The sequence below is a fragment of the Telmatherina bonti genome (assembly GCF_933228915.1).
Source record: "Telmatherina bonti genome assembly, chromosome: 16".
In the NCBI taxonomy this organism is placed as follows: Eukaryota; Metazoa; Chordata; class Actinopteri; order Atheriniformes; family Telmatherinidae; genus Telmatherina; species Telmatherina bonti.
This window is the reverse complement of record NC_136614.1, coordinates 12,155,036-12,174,356: the sequence shown is the minus strand read 5'-3', so window position 1 is coordinate 12,174,356 and position 19,321 is coordinate 12,155,036. Positions and strand designations below refer to the sequence as shown.

Here is a 19,321-nt window from a genome sequence, read left to right as displayed (position 1 = left end):
CGATTTGATTCCGATTTTTTTGGGTGCCGATTTGATTTCAATTGCGATTCTCAAGTTGTTCGATATTGCTGAATTTTGTAGATTTTTTTTGTTGTTGTTGTTTTTTGTAAAAACAAAAAAAAAATTATAAAACTTTTTTTTGCAAGTAATTTTTCTTGATTTCAGTTAGGAGAAAATAACACAGTAGCCATACCATCATTCTGCTGCAATAATGCCCAAGAAGACCAGTACAAAGATCAATAAAACCAATAAAAATGTCAAAAATTTTATAGTGGAATAATTTTATTTAATTGAAAAAAAAATTTTATTTTTTAACAGAAAAAAAAAATCAATTTTAAAATTGTGAAATAGAAAATCCTGATTTTCGATTTTTTTAATTCAGTTTTCCCATCCCTAATGGAAAACCTGCAGGACTGTGGCCCTTGAGGACTGGAGTTGGGATGTAAAGTTTTAATTTGGAAAACTGCACAATAAGGATAAACAAAAAACAACACAAAATTTTAAATCTTTTTTTTTTTTTTTTTTTAAACTAAGTCAAATAACAACGAAGACACAATAAAATGTATACACTAAGGGGAACCAGGTGTAATAAACAGGAAGAGTAACAGTACAGAAAGGAATAAAGCCACAAAACAGAAAACAAGACAGAGGACTGAGACGATGACGACCAGAAACATGAAAAGACAATAAAAGAGACGATCTGCACCAATAAAACAACAGATAATGACTTCAAGCTGACAATCTGACCAACAGAAACGTGTCAGTTTTTAGTAAAAATGCTGCAATGCATGGTTAGAATGGAGCCATGAGGGCCACCATCCTGCAGGTTCCCAATGTGTCCCCAATGAAAATACAGATTAATGAGTCATCGAGCAGAATGTCGTGGATTTAAATTGAGTCAAATCAAGTGTGTTGGAGCAGAGATACACTAATAACTTGTTGGATGGTTGAAAAGTCCTGGTTTAGAGCATCTGAATAAGCAGACACTGAAAATTACCTGGTCAAACCTTTCCCAGAATACACAGAGTGGTAGTAAGCGCTACTCTCTTTGATGCCAATTCCATAGTAATGATATCTGTGAAAGGTCAAGATAAACTGTTAAAATAATTTAACCTGCGTTAAAACTTGTCATGTTGTCATAAAAAACCGTTACTTGGAGTGTCCTCTTGTGCCCAGTCTTCTTGTTGTTAGAAGAGGAAACTTCTGTCGGATCGTCTGATAAAAATAAAAAGTATAAAGATCTGGTTAGATCTGCCTGAAACCATGGCAACCAAAACATTTATCATTGAGAAGAGAAGCATTTTGGATTCACACTTTAACAAGGACTTTTATCTTAAACCATTTCTATGATTTCAGTCTTTTTTTTGTGTGTTTTGTGTTGGTTATGTGAGTATTTCTATATATACTTTATATTTTCATACATTTCTTATTATGCAGTATATTTCATAACCCTCATGTGTAACTTTATTCTGAAAAATTTGTAATAAAACTATAAAGTCCTGTAGATTTTTTGTATTTTCTTATTTATTACACCATATTATGTTAACTGTGGTGCACTGCCTTTCCATCCACATTCTTAGGACAGTAACATATGTCATTATGATGGTTTATACCTGATGTTTCTGTCATACATTATAAATATAATGGTACATGTGTTTATTATTGTATTTGTAGTGTATTTTTTCTGGTGTATTTCAATTAGTATGTGTTGTGTGTCATTGCAGTTGGCCAGGTGCTTTCAGTCTTTTTTGTTGTGTTAATAAACATACAGGGAGCTACCTCCAGTGTGCAGACCTACATTTGTCTTTGCATACAGACCTAGCTTTATCTTATCGTGGATGTGTGTGATTTAAACTTTATCGAGCTCAATCTGAGCTCCGTCTTTTTCACCTCTTTCTTTAGGCTTTTATAACATCGCAGGACTGATACATGCCGTAGATGTTTTGTGACATAACCTGAAGAAAAGTGTTTTCCTTATTACTGATGATTGATTGCATCAATTCAGAAAGAGAGTTGTCAGGTTTTACACTCCTTCCAGGTAAGTAAACACACCTTCCCAAACGTAGCAGCACAGGCCGGCTCTAGCTTCTCCTTTCTGCAGAAGTCCAGGTAGTGGGCATAGAGAATACATCGGGGTAAACACACTCCTTCACACACTATGTAGTTCTCCTCCAGCCTGTTGAGACACAAAAATCACTTTTGTAGGAATTAAAATGACACATGAAGCCACTGAAGACAGTAAATATTGATTCTCAGACAGAATAAAGGCAGCATGAGGGAAACGTACAGAGGGAAAGACTGGTTTCAGTCCACTCCCACAGCAGACACTCCCAGTTCAATAGCTTTATCAGGATGCTAAATGGAAAAACTAAAATAAAAATAAAGATCTGGTCTTTATCAGGTGTTAAAACGTGATATTACACTGTGACACTATTATCTGCACTCAGGGGGAGGTTATGTTTTCAGCCATGATGGTTTGTCTGTTAGTTCATCTGTTAACATACATATATATATACATATATATATATATATATATATATACACATATATATATATATATATGTGTGTATATTGAATATATATATATATATATATATATATATATATATATATATATATATATATATATATATATGTGTGTGTGTGTATATTGAATATATATATATATATGTGTGTGTGTGTGTGTGTGTATATTGAATATATAAGGATAAGAAAAACAGTCCAGATAATGGTTTAACCTTGTAAGTATACGTGTGCACAGTACAGAGGAGCCTGCCTGAGAATATACACACCAGAATAAACAACATTCTGCTGGTTTTCTTGAGGTTCTCTGTGTTTTTTTTTTGTTTACGGCTCCATCATGTGACAGTGGGTCAACATAAGGACTTTAATTTAGTCCTAGTAAAACTAACTTCTCATATCTTCTTCTAGCCTTGACACTGAGGGGTATTAATATAACTGCATGACGTTATTCATCATTTTCTATGAAAAGGTGATGAAGAAAACTTATGAGAACAAGTTGCATACTTCAGCACAGATGGTGGAATGGTGCATGTTTGTTTTCACCAGCAAACTGTTCATGGTCACATGTCCACATCAAATCAAATCAAACTTTATTTTCATGCCAGGGGCAACACAAAGTACTTTACATTATAAAACCAAGTCATACATATTTAAATAAAGCAAGCCTTCACACACCAAAAATTGATAACATGGCAATTTAAAACATACACACACACACACACACACACACACACACACACACACACACACACACACACACACACACACACACACACACACACACACACACACACACACACACAAAGACAGACAGCACCCTCCCACCTCGGTCTACTGGAATGCATCTGCACGTGTGGAGATAATTTTCCCATTAAGAGCTTTTAACTAAAGAACTGAGATAAAAAATGGTTTGACGGTGGTCTGAGATCTTCCAGTGTTTCTAGTTTTATAAAAGCAATGACTAAGATAGTGGGCAGATGCCAAGGATCAAATAGTCGTGATTACTTGGTCATGGTCAGTTTGAGCACTTTCACAAAAGTAGATGTTTCAGCAGTTTGCTGATCAGAAGCAGAAGCATGGGAGTTAACTCAGGAAGAAACATGTAGGCAGTGATGTGGAAGAAACAATCTTTGCTGCCCATCAATCTGCAAGAGGCTTTAAAGTAATTTCCAGACAATGTTGAGTTCATCATTCTACAAAGAGAACGATTATATACATGTAGAAAACATTCAGCTTAGTTTCAGGCTCTGAAAAGCTCAAACAGTAAAAACAAAAGCAGCCAGGAGCTTCATTTACAGCCTCTGCTGGCATGTTAAATGTTACAGTTAACGTCAGTACAACTAAAGAAGTCTGAACTTTATGGCTTGTTTGGACAAAAGGGAGATGGCAGCCCAGCACAGGTTTGCAAAGCTGCATCTGAACAATCTGCAACCCTTCAGGAGCAATGTCCTTTGAACAGACAAGCCCAAAATGGAGATTTTGGTCATCATGAACAGCAGGATGTTTGGAGCAAACCGAACTGATGTCAGCTCTGTAGTGAGATGGTGGTTGGTGATTTGGGCTGGTTCTGCAGCCTCCGGACCTGAGCACCTTGCAAGTCGGCTACAATGTCCCCTTTATATTAAAATTCCATCAATCCATCTTCTGACGCTTATCCGGGGTCAGGTCGCAGGGGCAGCAGCCTAAGCAGAGAAGCCCAGACTTCCCTCTCCCCAGCCACATTTGCCAACTCTGTGGGGGGATCCCGAGGCGTTCCCAGCCGAGAGATATTATCCCTCCAGCGTGTCCTGGGTCTTCCCCGAGGTCTCCTCCCAGAGAGACATGCCTTGAACACCTCACCAGGGAGGTCCAGGAGGCATCCTGACCAGATGCCCAAGCCACCTCAACTGGTTCCTCTTGATGGGGAGGAGCAGCGGCTCTACTCTGATCCCCTCCCAGATGACCGGCCACCCTGCAGATGAAACTCATTTCAGCCACCTGTATACGCCTGTATAAAATTTACAATATAATGACTGCAGATAAAACAACCAAGGTGTTGCAATGATCCAGTTAAAGTCCAGACTTCAACCTGACTGAAATGGGGTGGGATCTGAAGAGAGACATGCAGAAGTTACCCAGATAGCAGACATGTTTGGGCAAAGTCTGGACTACTATGCACTAGTGAATGGGCCAGAAGTGGACCAGATCAAGAAAGGTGGGCCAAACTTAGTACACAAACATGACAGACTGATAACTTTTTAAAACTTACCAGGACATGTTATGGTTTTCTTTTTCTTATTTATTACACCTTTTTGCATAAAACCTTTGATTTAAAAGTGATGCTTGCTTTTTTACATGACTGTACTTATATGCTGATGAGACCATCTTATTCATCAAACTGCAAAACAGGTACTTCGACCATCTCATACTGTCCATAAAATTCTGTAAAGATTTTTTTTTAATGCAAAGGAAATCTTGATGCAACAGGAACAAGGTTGAAAACTAAATTTAAAGTGTGAAATTTTTCAGCTTCACACCAGTTTAAACTCTGCCATGAAAAGACAGAACACTTAAAACAGCATTGAGAAAAAGCCACTACTTTGTCTGAGCCAGGAAGTCGTTTAATGCGGACTTCCCAAACTATTACCAGCGGTCCAGACCAACGAGAAGTCAAGCTTGTTATCAACAGCTAGCATAAGTGATGGGATGTGACTGCGTCGACCATGACGGAAGAGATTTTTACAGCTATAAATACTTTTTTAGAGGTGAATTACATTCACAGGATTCTTGGAATTTATGCCGTCGTCGCTGTAATCCTTACAGAAAGTCCAGCTTTCTCTCTCACATTCTGCACGTATCACAAAACTGTGGCTCCATAGTAAAATCTATATTTTGACCAACAGCATCTTAATGAATCTGGTCTTGATGGTTAAGTTTCAGTGCCGATCAGGTAAATTATTTCTTCTGAAGTGTGTCACTTCTCCCTGATAGTCCTCACCGTAGCGGAAAATGTCATTCGTCAAACAGGAAACAGTTTGTAAAATTGGAAAATGTTTGTTCGACATACTTGGATATTACCTGTGCCGTCCCTCAAGGATCAGTGTTGGGCCCTAAACCTTTTTTTTTTTTTTTTACTTTATATAAATGGTATCTGCGAGATTTCAAAAGTTTTGAAGATAGTTTTAGTTGCTGATACTAATATTTTTGTTCTGGCAGTAGCATACAAATTCTACTGCCAGTTACTCATTCATTCATTCATTCATTATCCCAGTGGTTTTCAACCTTTTTTGAGCCAAAGCACACTTTTTTTTACTAAAAAAAGTCACAAGGCACACCACAAACCAAAATGTTTTTTAAGTCCATATTAATGATATAAAGTCCATCTTGCCAAAGCCTCTTGAATAGAAATCAGATAAACACAAGACGAAGGAATTTTATTATCTTAGGTCTGGGGTCTGTTTGGATGAACACAGAGCTGCTTTTTAGACCAATTAGGGGAAATTGGGTAATTTCTCAGGGCACACCTGATAATCTCTCATGGCACACTAGTGTGCCACGGCACAGTGGTTGAAAAATACTGCATTATCCTAACTGCTTATTCCGATTAAGGGTCGCAAGGAAGCTGGAGCCTATCCCACCAGTCTTTTCAGTACCTAGCAGTACACCCTGGATGCCAGTCCATCACAAGGCCACGCTCACACTCACATCTATGGGCAATTTAGAGTAACCAGTCAACTTAACATGCATGTATTTGGATGGTGGGAGGAAGCCAGAGAGAACCCACGCATACCTGGGGAGAACATGCAAACTCCACACAAAAGCTCCACACCACTGTCCAAACCCCATCCCAGCTGAGGATCGAACCTTCATACTGTGAGGCCACAGTGCGAACCACTATGCCACTGTGCAGCCAGTGATTGATACTGAACAGAATAAATTAAAAACATGACTGGACTGAAATAACTGTCATTAAACAAAAATAATAGTTCAGTTTAGTTTAGTTTATTTCAAACAAATTAAAGAAAACAAGAAAAGAAAAATATACGTACATACCTATACATACATATGTACATACACACATGTATATACATACATGTACATACTAATTTAGAAAATAAAAACAATCAAAAATATTAATATTAATAACAATAATAATAATAATTCGACATCAATCGATCATTAAATCAATTTGTGAAATAAAAGGAGTTTGAAAAAGGAGTGGGAAGAAGTGTACACTTACACCCCTTTCTACTCATCTAGTTTTCCATCCTGTTGCTGCACGTCACAACATACTTATTCAATTAACTATATATATTCACATTCACATATTTAATAATACATTTTGGAAATCACAGATCTAATTTATAATTACATATACAGTTGGATGGGGTTACTATTGAAAGAGCAACTGAAATAAAATTCTTAGGGGTGACGTTAGATGAAAAAATTGATTGGAAACAACAAATTAAGTACATAGGATTTCAAAATGTATCCCAGTATTCAATAAAGCAAAACAAGTACTAGATCATAAATCCATCTGCACATTGTACTGCTCATTAGTTTCTCATTTACTGTGCAGAAGTCTGGGGTAATAACTACATAAGTACAACATATCCACTAGTTATTTTGCTAACGAAGCCAATAAGGATCATTAATGGGGGAGGATATCGAGACCACACAACACATTATTTTTACAAGGTATTTCATTGAGTGCCCTTATAAAGGGTTGAAGCAAAAAAAAAAAAATCTTCTACCTGAACATATTCAAAAAGGTATTCATCAAAGGGAAGGGGAATTTAAGGGGTAAATTTAATTACAAAACACTACAGGTACGTACAACAAGGAGACCTTTTTGTATTCCAAATTGCAGGGTTAAATTATGGAACAGCTTGGAGGGGACACTCAGGGAATGTCCAAATATAGCTCAGTTTAAACAATAAATGAAGAAATTATTTTTACGAGGTATATAAATAAGGAGGATGTTTAAATATTACTGGGTGGTGCTGTTAAGTTTTGTTTTTAAATTACTTTGGTGTTATCTTTATTTATGTATGTGTTATAATTATGTTACAGAATATTGTTGTTAAGGCTACAGATAATAATAGATCAGTAGAAATATCAAGCTATCGACAGGAAGATAAGAGATATATTATTAATGACTCATGAGGACGGGGGTGGGATAATGTAAGTTTTTACTTCCTCCAACTCCTTTTTCAGATATGTAAAAAGAATATGTAGCTGTCTCTTATGTTTGCTTTATCCAAGCACTGCTATTTTATCTGTTAATACTGTATGACTATTATATGTTTGAAATAAAAAATTTTAATAAAAACAAAAAAAGAACCCATTCAATTAAAGAAAATATCTACTGCGCTTTAGCGTTATTTACTCTAAATCAACTCATTTCTGCACAGTTTGGATTTTTTTTTAATGAATTCATTTGTACTTTGTTTGTTACGTTCTGGATCTATCGGTCCTTGTTCATTCTGGAGAATGATCGACCACCAAGGCTCGCAGAGCTCAAAGCTCACGGTTAAAAGAACCTACATGATTGGCTAACTTTCAAAAATACTAATATTTACATGCTAATATGCAACAAGATGATAGGACTTTATTGCTGCACATAAATATATAATTAATCTTGAATAACATAAAAGGTTAGAGGAACAGGAGTTTATTTCTGCATAAACCAGCTTAAAATATAATTTTTGGAGAAGAAACTAATCAAACCTCTGCACTAACTTGAGAATAAAGTGGTTGTTTCTGCAGGATATCGTCTTCTATGACCTCTTTGGGAACAATCTCGTCGTCCCCCTCTTCCTCTCTTACCAGGATTAAAAGCTTTCTATCTCATCAGCCGCAGATCGTTAAGTACCGATGGCCACTGCTTCGCCATCCTCACACCATCAACAGCAACACAGATGACTCAACTTTTCTACTCCTGTTCATAACAGGAGTAGAAAAGTACCTACAGGTTTGGAGAGCGTATCAGAAACAACTTCTGTCTTAACGCCAGAAAACAAGGAGCAAGAAGAGGAGGTCCCTGCTTTCGGCTAAGAAAAAGCACATTTTTATCTCTGCAGCTAAAAAGAAAGTGTCAAAAAGAAACTTCATTTCCTGTGACTCAGAGGAAACTATGAAAGGAGAAACCCCACCACTGAGAGCCTACTGGTGGGCTCCATCCATGATATGGTGGACGGCAGTAATGCCGGTCTTCTGCCCTCACTGGATGACACTCAGCGCCTCTCCAGAACAAGATGCATGGAAACTTTTTTGTAAACAGTATTGTGCTGATGTATAAAAGATGAGTGTGTGTGTGTGTGTGTGTGTGTGTGTGTGTGTGTGTGTGTGTGTGTGTGTGTGTTTTCAATGCATGAACAAAAAGACGGACATAAAACAAGATTTAGAAACATTCAGTACAAATCCTACCAGTAGATTTCAGGGTGATTTTAATGTCTACAAGACCTTTATTTTGAAGGAATAATTTCTCACAAGAAGATAAAACATAGTAAAGTAGTATAGTATGTATAGAAATGAGAGTAATGTGTGCAGACTCACTCACCACTGCAGCGTGAGCTGCGTTTGCTTCTTCTTGTCCTTTATAATCTGGCTGATGGTTTTCCTGGAGGAGCTGACGCTCTGTTTGATGGTCAGGTCAGAGTTCAAGTCAACCAGGTCGGGGTCTTCTTCAGAAGAAGGCGTCTCATTTCCGTCTTCTGAGAGAAACAAATGCTCATTTTAATGGATCTCTTAACCACTGTTTACAAGTGTTCTCTGTGACGTATGATGGAAGTTCACAAATCATGTCTTTGTATGAAAAAGTCAACATTTGTTGGGTTTTAACTCCTTAACATCAAACCCCTGAAATGACAGGCAGATTTTTTTACATATCTTTATTTGGCCCTTTAACAAAATGTAAAAATGAATCAATACATTTTATTTATTTTTTTATTTTTTTATTGATTACCACATATTAAAATAATTGTAGTTCAGAATTCCTCCACCAGGGGGCAAAAGACAAGAATCAGACATACAAACATCAATCAAATCAAATCAAAGATACTTTATTCATCCCCGAGGGGAAATTCAGAGTTCAAGCCAGCTCGTCCAAGGTCAGACATACAGACATGTAACATTCATGACAAAAGAGCAATACAGAGCCGAGCTTAAGCTTAGGCCATGCAGCTATTATACCAGCGCTGCCTTACAATAGATAAGAACAGAGATACAATAGGATCATAGGGGGTCGAGGGCAAAAAAAGGTCATGTAACTCCGGGCCGCGCCAGGAAGACACGGTCCGAAAATACAGAGAAAAAAATCCTCATACACTGAAGCACAAACTGAACAAGACACAAAAAGTCCAGGAAGGCGGTGAGCCATGTGGGAGGGGGCTGGTGGTGGATGAGGAGGGGGACAGAGCATCTATGAACATGTCTTCTTCCGTTCTCAGGGGGGGTTGCGCCGGCCCAAGGCCGCTGGGAAGCCGAATCCAGATGTGATTGTTGTTTGGGTTCCAGGCGAGGAAAACAATTTGCCCTCGGCCTTGAGTCCATAGCAGGTCTCAGGCAGGCAGCTCCAGACACCCGAATGGGGGGGTCAATTTCCACCGATTCTAGCAGACATTTTCTCCAAGTTGTAATCAATTTTGCGGACCAGCTCCGGGACCGCGGCCAGATGACCAGTGTGGGCCAGACTGGCATCCTGCTCACGGTCGAGTCCGGTCAACGCAAGAGTCTGTGCACTGCTAGCTCGGCCCATACGTTACAGAATTCTGGCAACCTGCCAGTTGTTGCCAGAATCTCACGGGTCTTGAGGTAGATCAGGACTCCAACAGCACCAATCAGCAGAATCCCGATTACCAATAATCCAAAGATGTAAACATCCTCCACGTCCTCAGAGGCCAGAACCACTAGACACGTCGGTTTCCACCTTGTCCATGAGTCCTGAACGTATCCAGCCGGAAGCGTCCCCTCAGGACATGCGGGCTCCCCTCTGCCCGATCTTCGGGTTGAGAAAATTTGATCAATTGCGTTGAGAGACCAGCCGATCAAATCCATGATGTAGTTTGAGTGGAAGTAAAGAGACGTAAAAAGAGGCTCAGAGTCAGACAGGACAAGTCGCAGGGCAGAGTGGGAGGAGAAGAAAAACAGGAGCGCAGATAAAAAGCGTCCGCCTTTGCTGAGAGCAGGAGTGGAAAAGTAGAATATTATATATTAAGCATCATATGTGTTACTTTCAGGATTTGTTTGTGTGATTAAAACTGGAAATATTAAGAATTTTACAATGTCGACCTAAGAGGTATTTAATTTACATCATGTTACATTTAAACAAGATTATTTTCATTTTACAATTTATTTTGGTTTTAATATCACTTAATAAGTACATAAATCTTGAAGGTTTCCTTCTTTTTCTGACCCAGATGATGTTTTTTGTCTTCTTTTACTCTTTAATCAAATTATTTCCTGGTGTGTAAAGAGTAAACAATACATTATAAGGCTAATTTTACAAGGAATCAAATAATATACTTTAATGTTGCATAATGACTTGTCACATTTTCCTGGCTGGATATATTTCATTGCAAAGACTTTATTTTACAAATAATTAAAAAGTTTTGGAAACTAAAGCAAAGAAAAGAAGCAAACATTTCGAACAACAAGTCTGCAAAAAATCCGAATGAAACACAATGATCATGTAGAACTCATAATGTGGCACAAAGCAGCATTCATAAGAGACTGAGGAAAAATATGGACGGAAGATCTTCGATTTATCAAATAATGGAAGAAAAAAGCCTTTGAATAGTTTTCAAATGATTCTGCTAAAATGTTTAAAGAAATTTGCAGAATACCCCTTAATAATAGTTCAGAAATCTAAAAAATAAATATTTAAACAGATTGTTTTTTGTAATTCTAAATTTTTTTCTCATTTAATTTTAATTTTCATATCAAATTATTAAAATAATTTTATTTTATAAAGAACTCCTATAAAAAAAACTTTTATTTTTGATCCTTCAATAAAATAAAATAAAATTACACAAGAATTCAATTCAGTTCAATTCAATTCAATTAAAAATGTGAACCAGATTTTTGGGGGAAAAAGTTGATCATTTGTGCTGTGTACAACACACTAAATGACGTATTTCTGGTAAAATCCACTTCTGTGTTGGACACATTGAGGCAACACAGTTCCCTGAACTTTTACAATCACACTTTCGACGACAGAGGATCCCATCCTGCACACATGACAGAGGCCTCGCTGAAGAAGAGGGCGAGGGTAACGGTGCTGCACTGGCCTCCAGTACAGACTTGTAAACTAAACGTTGGATACAACTTCAGATATAACTTGTCTGCTGCATGACTGAGCACATGTCTGCAGGATGAAAGCAACTTAAACACCTGAAATGTTTCACCACTTGTCATCTTTATGTAAAAATTAACAGTAGCAGCAACAAAATCCCTTCAGCCGCCTGTTTTACCGCCTGGTGAAGCTGATTTTCCAGTAATTATATTGAATTGAAGATTTATGGGAATCAACTTGCCTGAGTCGTCTTTACTTATGTTGGTTTTCCCAAAACTGTTTCACGTTTTAACTGTTTAACTATTCATCCATTTTCTTCACTGCTTAGTCCACCTCAGGGTCACTGGAAACTGGAGCCTTTCCCAGCAACCACTGGGCAGAGGCAGGTTCACCCTGGACTATTGTTGCCATACTAATTGTATGTTCGTTTTAAAAGAAAACATTGATTTAAATCATTATTGTTTAACTGAAATGATAAAACGCCAACATGTTTCAAACTTCACAGGGATATAAAGAGGCAGAAACTTCAGTGCTCAGCGTTGGAAATGTTGCAGACCTGAAACAGATTCATGTTCAAATCAAGTTAAAGAGAAAAACATTGTCTTTTTTTTTGTTTCCACTTCCTGATTTCCTTTTTTCCCCCTCTGATTTAGGATACAAATGAAAAAGAACTATCTTTGGGTTCTCGGTTAGGTTGCCTTGTGTGTTTTTCCAGACTGCAGGGTACTGGGTACGGCTGTGTTTACAGCAGCCTGTACATGTTGTGTAATCCAGTCATGTGACCCATAAAGGCCAACGTTAAAGGATAGCAGCAAAGTAATGCAAGGAGGAGAAACGGTGATGACTTCACGTTTAAATAAATAAAACTTATCATCTGTCAGCACTTCTGGAGACAGAAATCTCCACTAGCAATGATGACAAAACAGTATTTAAGGACTGAAAGATTATTTAAAAGTTGGTCAATCAGATTCAGGAATATCAAACGAAACTACAAACACTAATACAGATTAAGAAGAGCAAGAGCTTGAACCAAATGAACGAACAACCAGGCGGCAAAAGAAAGTAGCTGCACAAGCTCCAGTTCAATAGATGAAACAGGGTTGGATTAGTTCATACAGAAGCAACAGAAAGAGAGAGAAAGCTGCAAAGGAGAGGAGGAGGAAGAAATGTGAAGCTTCACTAGAATGTTCTTTTTCATTCATTTTAGCTGTTTTATTTGATGTTTTACATTAATTAAGGTTGAAAACTGTAATTGTAAATGTTTTTGTATCTTTCATTGTGTTTTTTTATGATATAAAATAACTGCTATAAGTGTTTTGGGGCAGCAGATGAAGAGAAAACTATAGAAACTACAGGGCATTGTGGACAATATCATCCATCTATCCTTCTACTTATCCTTCTATCCATCCATCCACCCATCTATCCATCTATTTGATTTGATATTTCTGATATTTCCCAAAACTCTCATTGCAACTCTTCCCGGTCAAAAGAAAACCAAAATCTCTGCTGTCTTGTAGAAAAACAAATGTTGTCAAAAGACATAAAAAGAGCAAAACACAGCCTGACACACTTGTGAGATCTGAATAAAAGTTCAGATTTAGTTTGCATGATGTAAAAATGGATAATAGTTTTTACAAGTTTTTGAGCATAACGCTGCATTTCTGGCAGTTTTCTTTATGTCATCATCACAATGTCAAACTGAGGGCATGAACAGACTTACAGACATCAGACCCAGGAGCTGGATGCTCTCTTAAGATTCTGAAATTTGCTTTAAATTCTGATTAATCAAATATGGATTGAATAAAACTGATCTTTTGCACACATGTCATGCAGACTGGTCTGAACTGTTCACACACAGCTGCTCTGATCTACAAGCACCAACAACTAGTGTTCAAACAGGCTCAAAATAATAAAAATCCTTTGCAGCAGAACTCCTCATATCCTTTAATTCAAGACTGTAAGGACACTTTATGGTTTAATTGTAAATGACCTGACCTGTATTTTCACTGTGATGACTAAACTATCCCCCTAATAATTACTGAGCTTATTTGTGAGCTTCCCTGTTAATTTAGTGATGTTGTTGTTCCACCGTGTGGCTGATTTGGGTCATTGCTTTTATCTCAGCTCAAATTAAATGTGTTTTACGTTCAGATGTAAAAACATGAGCGAAAAGTGCGTCAACTAAACAGAACGGCTGACTAAATCAGGCATTGTAATGATAAAAACAGTCAAAACTAAAAAGGAATGAACATCACATTCAGTGGATTGTGTTTGCTGGTTTACCTGATTTAATCCCAGAATCGTCCTCCTGATGAAAAATCGTCCCTCCATTAAAGTCTGAAAGTGTTTCCTCTGGTGAGCTGCACAAAGTTTTGGAAAAAGAGTGAATAAGAAACACCCCATCTCTGGCCGAACTGCCGCGTTTCATCGGCATGATGACAGAAAAAAGTTTCAAATCTTTGTCAATCTAACAAACATATATCTGTAAAAAAAAAAAAAAAAAAAAAAAAAAAAAAGTTAATTTCATGGGAAAAGTTCAGATTATTTAATCAGCTGTGCAGAATCTCAATAACTGCCTTTAAATCCCTCCTTCAGGCGAATCCAGGCAGAGAAAAAGAGGATCAGACGCAGCGTCAGGTCCAGCATTTTGGACGGTTTCAGGAAAAGTGGAAGAAAAAGTGAGTTTGTGCTGATCAGGGGAACAGAACCACCTCAGACTGATAAAGCTGGGCTGAGAGAGGGCAGAGCTAATGAAGCTGGAGATGCATTCATCATATTTACAGAAGACTCAGCTAATCCACTTTATTAATGATTAACAGAAAAACCCTCATCCATCTGTCCATCCGTCCATCCATCCTACCTCCCACTGTCACATAAGGTTAAACACACAGAGCCATCTACTTTCATTTATCTTTATCTGTACCGTTTTAAAGCTGAAATGCTTGTATGTGCATCGTATCTTAATAAAATAGTGCAGTGCTTGTGGTAACCTTTGTATGGGTTGATTAGAGGCTCAGATCGACCTTTTTACCCACCAGAAACGTGATTTCCAAAGATCCATGAGCTGAAAAGTTGCCATATTCCAGCATGCTGTGCAGTTTTATCCTTTAAACCACCTTTTAAAGAAACCAGAAAAGTGGGGGGGAAAGTACTACTACAACATATTCTTCAGGAGATGAAACATGCATCATAGTGAAATCCCAAAGAAATCAAGCAAAAACCTGACATGGTACCAGAAAAATGCTGCAGCTGAACCTTCTTCTCATCATAAAATGTCTTAGTAAAAAGAGCAACAGTCAGATAAGCCATTGTTAGTGAAGGAAAACAGGAAGAAAAGGCTGATTTATGCCAAATGTCACGAGAACTGGATGAAAAATCAGTCAGAATTCTATTCTATTCTATTCTACAGTCATTTAGCAGACGCTTTTATCCAAAGCGACTTACATGTGTCTTTGAGCCGTACTTGGTCTAGTCCCTCCCATAGACACCTGTTTGTCATGGGTGACCCTACTAGGGGCATAAAACCCCTGACAACATAGCTGCTAGGATCTTCGGGACAAACAAACCTCTCCACAGCGATAAGGTGACGGCTCAGGGAGGGGTATTAAAATGTTACAAGTTTATAATATGTTTTTCCTCAGTGTTTTTATCGAGGTTAGAGTGATTGTTTAGGTCAAACAGGGAGGGAGGGAAGAATGGGGGACACTTGGAGGGTTAGAGTGCTTGTGTTTTGTTTGTGTTCTATTCTATTCTTCTACTCTAGTCATTTAGCAGACGCTTTTATCCAAAGTGACTTACATATGAGTGAAAACAACACAAGCACAAATTCAAACAGTAGAGGACATCGTGGGAAGGTGCTGGTGGACTGTCCAGTTGGACGCAGGTCCTTACATGAAGTGCTACAGGCTTTTTTTTTTTTTTTTTTTTACTCCCTTCCCATCCCATAATATCACCTATGTTATGATACAAACAATTAAAACCATAAAGTTTGTGGCTAAAGGCTTTCTTTTTGTTTGGTTTTTTTTATGATTTTGTTGTCCCACCCCAAATTATCACCTGTTATAATGTTATATTTAACAAACAATGACTTTAACATTTAATTTTTACGCTGTATTAGAATATATGTTCCGATTTTGAAGCGCATTAAAACAAAGTTAAGCTCGATTTTTATTCAGATTTTATTTATACCACATGGTGGCGTCACAGCACCGATTGGTTGTTTGTCAACCAAAAATAAAACCCAAGAAGAAGAAGAAGAAGAAGAACCGCGGCATGCTGAGGCGGGCAACGCGGCGCATCAGGCGTGAAAGGGCCGCCAAGGTGAGCCAGGCAACTCCGCTGACACACATGTCACCTACATACATGTGCTCACAATTAATATTATTACTAATATGATGTAAAGGCCAAATTAAGTTCACCTGCAAGTCCGTCACGTTGGCACAGTTATTGTTAATTAGCATTAGCTCCGATTGTCACGTCAACTCACGAGTTCTGTTTTTATGTAATTACTGATCAGACGCAGATTTTTCATTTATATTACATCCCTTTAGGGACTCACATTTAACATGTGTGCGTTCAGATGTCTCCACACTTATAGAAAGAAAGTGCAAGTCTGGCTTTCCTGCAGAAAGTTGCAAGTTTATTCGTACATTTAATGTACGAATAAACTTGCAACATTAAATGTTTAATGTAAACAAACCTTTAATTTTTACATTAAACATTAAAATCATTACAGGAAAAAAAGCATAAAAGAAAATACAAATAAAATCACATTAAAATAATAAATTTTGTTGAATTAATTAAAAGCAGAATTAATTAAAAGTTACTGTGCAGATGTCATGCATAGACGCATGAGAAAAGAAATGTTTTTAACCTGGATTTTAAAGTTTCTACATTTGGTGCAAGTTTCATCTCCACTGGCAGATTATTCCACTTGTTTGCAGCGTAACATCCGATTCTCACAATTCTTTGACATTGCTGATTTTTGTTGATTAAAAACTAAATTTTTCTTGATTTCAATGAGGAAAAAACAACACAGTAGTCAGATCATTATTCTGCTGTTATTATGCCCAAGAAGACTAGTAAAAAGATTAATAAAAACAATAAAAAATAGCAAAAATTTTATAATGGATTATTTTTTATTTATTTGAAAATGTTATTTTATTTAATTTTTTTATTATTTATTTATTTTTTTTTTTTTTTACAAAAAATGCGATGGACTGGGGAGCTGTCCAGGGTGTACCCTGCCTTCGCCCATAGACAGTTGGGATAGGCTCTAGCTTCCCCGCGACCCTGAATGGATTAAGCGGTTTAGAAAATGAACGATTGTAAAGCAAAAAAAAAAAATTTTTGTTTTTTTAAATTCCATTTTCCCCACCCGTAGTGTCTATTGTTGCTCACTTTTTTAGATACTGGACCACAGCTCTCGACACACCCAACATCACATTACTTTTCCTTAAATAGTTTAAAGTTACTGATATGTTAACATGAAGGTTTGTCAGCAAAAACTGCAATGACACACTGTTTTTTTTTCCCTCTACAGGTTATTTTGAAGATGTGACTGTTGCTAATATTTGCTACCGTACAGTCCATGATGGGCTCAGATCAGCAAAAGTAAGTCAGATAGTGTACAAAGAACTTAAACAAAAAAAAAAGAAAGCATATTTTGTGGACAACACCCTTTCAGTGGATGGAAATGTTAAAAATTACATAAATGTGTATAAAGATAGTTTTATAGCAGATCCGAGCATGGAGGCAGTGACACTGAAGTTGGCTTCTGATTCTGCTTTAAGAGGAAATAAAGCTCCCTCTTCTGTTACTAACCAGTTACTGGTGTTTATGCTGCACCCGCCAGCTAATCAAGTTAATAGTATTGACAGAGACTTTTGTCCCTGGTCCTTCTGGTGAACGTTATCTTGAGCAGAATGTATATATAGCCTATGTAATATTTACTCTCTATTAAGCTGCACATTTTTCACCTTTATGAAGGCTCGGTTTGTTTGGTGTGAGTGAGAAAATTATGACTGTCTGTGCTTCTGTCATTTATAGTCTAATAGATGTGGGAAGGCGGCCTGGTTTGGCGCTCACTGTTTAATATAAATTAATGATTTGAAAAATGGTTAAATCTGTCATGAAGGTCATGGGCAACAAAAACTACCCACCCCTTCCATCCATCTGTGATAAAATTACAGTCAACCTGGCTCAGAGAATTTTGAATATGAATGTTTATTAACATGAAGTGTTTCATTCCAGAGGGTTGCAACAACCTCTCCTTCCTCCACCACATGTGTAACCCTGTACTACATTGGTTGACTCCTGTAGCATCGCTGACTTACCTCATATTTACTCTACTCACAAAAGTTTGGGATATTTAACTTTCAGATGGAATATACCTAAATGGAAGAATTTAACGCTACACTGATATTGTATCAGGAATGTAAGAGATATTTAAGGAGAATTATGTAATGACACTTCCTCTATTTTAAACAATGCACTGAAACTAAAACTAACAGCAGTGGGAATACCACAGCAACAAAGAAACTTGTCATATGTTTGGGGTCGTCCTTGTCTGATGTCTAAACGTGAACAGGATGATAAAGAGGTCGGTTTACATACAGACTGGCACTGAACCAGAACATTCAGTTGTCCATTTATGGTTCAGACACTTCTTTTCGGGTTTATTTTGCAGTTAATCAACTTGTCAGAGAACAGCATGCAGTGCAATTAGTACACTAAACTGCATTCAGAACTTTAGAGAAAGTTAAAATAACTTCACCTGTGAAGATTTTAGTACATTTTAGGTTCATTCTGACATCATTCAACAAGCCGAATATCCCAAAATTTTTATGTCTGATGATTGACTTGCAGATATCCATATAGTTTGTATATATTGTACTATTTTATGTGGTTGGTATCTGTTGTACTGACAGCAAGTGTTTGCATGACAGCAACACTTGTCTTGACAGATTTCTACTGTCTTGCAAAATACTTAAAATATAGACATTATTAGGGCTGCTCGATTATTACAAAATTTCTAATCACGATTATTTTTTACTGAAATTGAGATCTCAATTATTTAACACGATTATCCAGTATTTTTAAACAACGCTGTGCGTTGTGGTGCTCTCAACTTTGTGTCGTGCATTATAACCATCTAATGCACAGTTCCGAGTTGTTTAATCCGCTTTTACCGCTTACCGTATTTTCACGACCATAAGGCGCACCGTACTAAAAGGCGCAGTCTTAGTTATGTGCGCCCTTTCTGTATTTAACACATACATAAGGCGCACCTGACCATATGGCGCGTGTTTTATGTACCGGTACAATCCACGCCCACACTTCCCCCTTTAACATTCTCAATGCACACAAGCATACAAGTATGCCTTTTTAAAAATAGAGCGGGAGCAAAACTGAGTTTGGTTGTGCTTTATTTAAGTATTTATTACAAAGTACTAACATTTTTTAATCATCAATCAATCATCAATAAGCGCGGGCATGGTAAAACACACGGATAAAACAAGCACA

At 37.3% G+C, this 19,321-nt stretch overlaps 1 protein-coding gene across 1 annotated transcript in view; it reads right to left on the bottom strand.

Moving 5' to 3' along the window:
• The window catches only part of rfx6 (regulatory factor X, 6), a gene marked incomplete at both ends in the record, with an annotated part of 30,588 nt that extends 16,357 nt beyond the window's left edge, over nucleotides 1-14,231 (bottom strand). The window contains 5 exons of the mRNA XM_079255928.1: nucleotides 998-1,075; nucleotides 1,154-1,215; nucleotides 2,053-2,176; nucleotides 9,065-9,218; nucleotides 14,081-14,231. Of these exons, the coding sequence (XP_079112054.1) occupies nucleotides 998-1,075; nucleotides 1,154-1,215; nucleotides 2,053-2,176; nucleotides 9,065-9,218; nucleotides 14,081-14,231 (569 nt within the window). The remainder of the gene's footprint in view (nucleotides 1-997; nucleotides 1,076-1,153; nucleotides 1,216-2,052; nucleotides 2,177-9,064; nucleotides 9,219-14,080) is intronic.
• Between the last annotated feature and the right edge of the window lie 5,090 nt (nucleotides 14,232-19,321).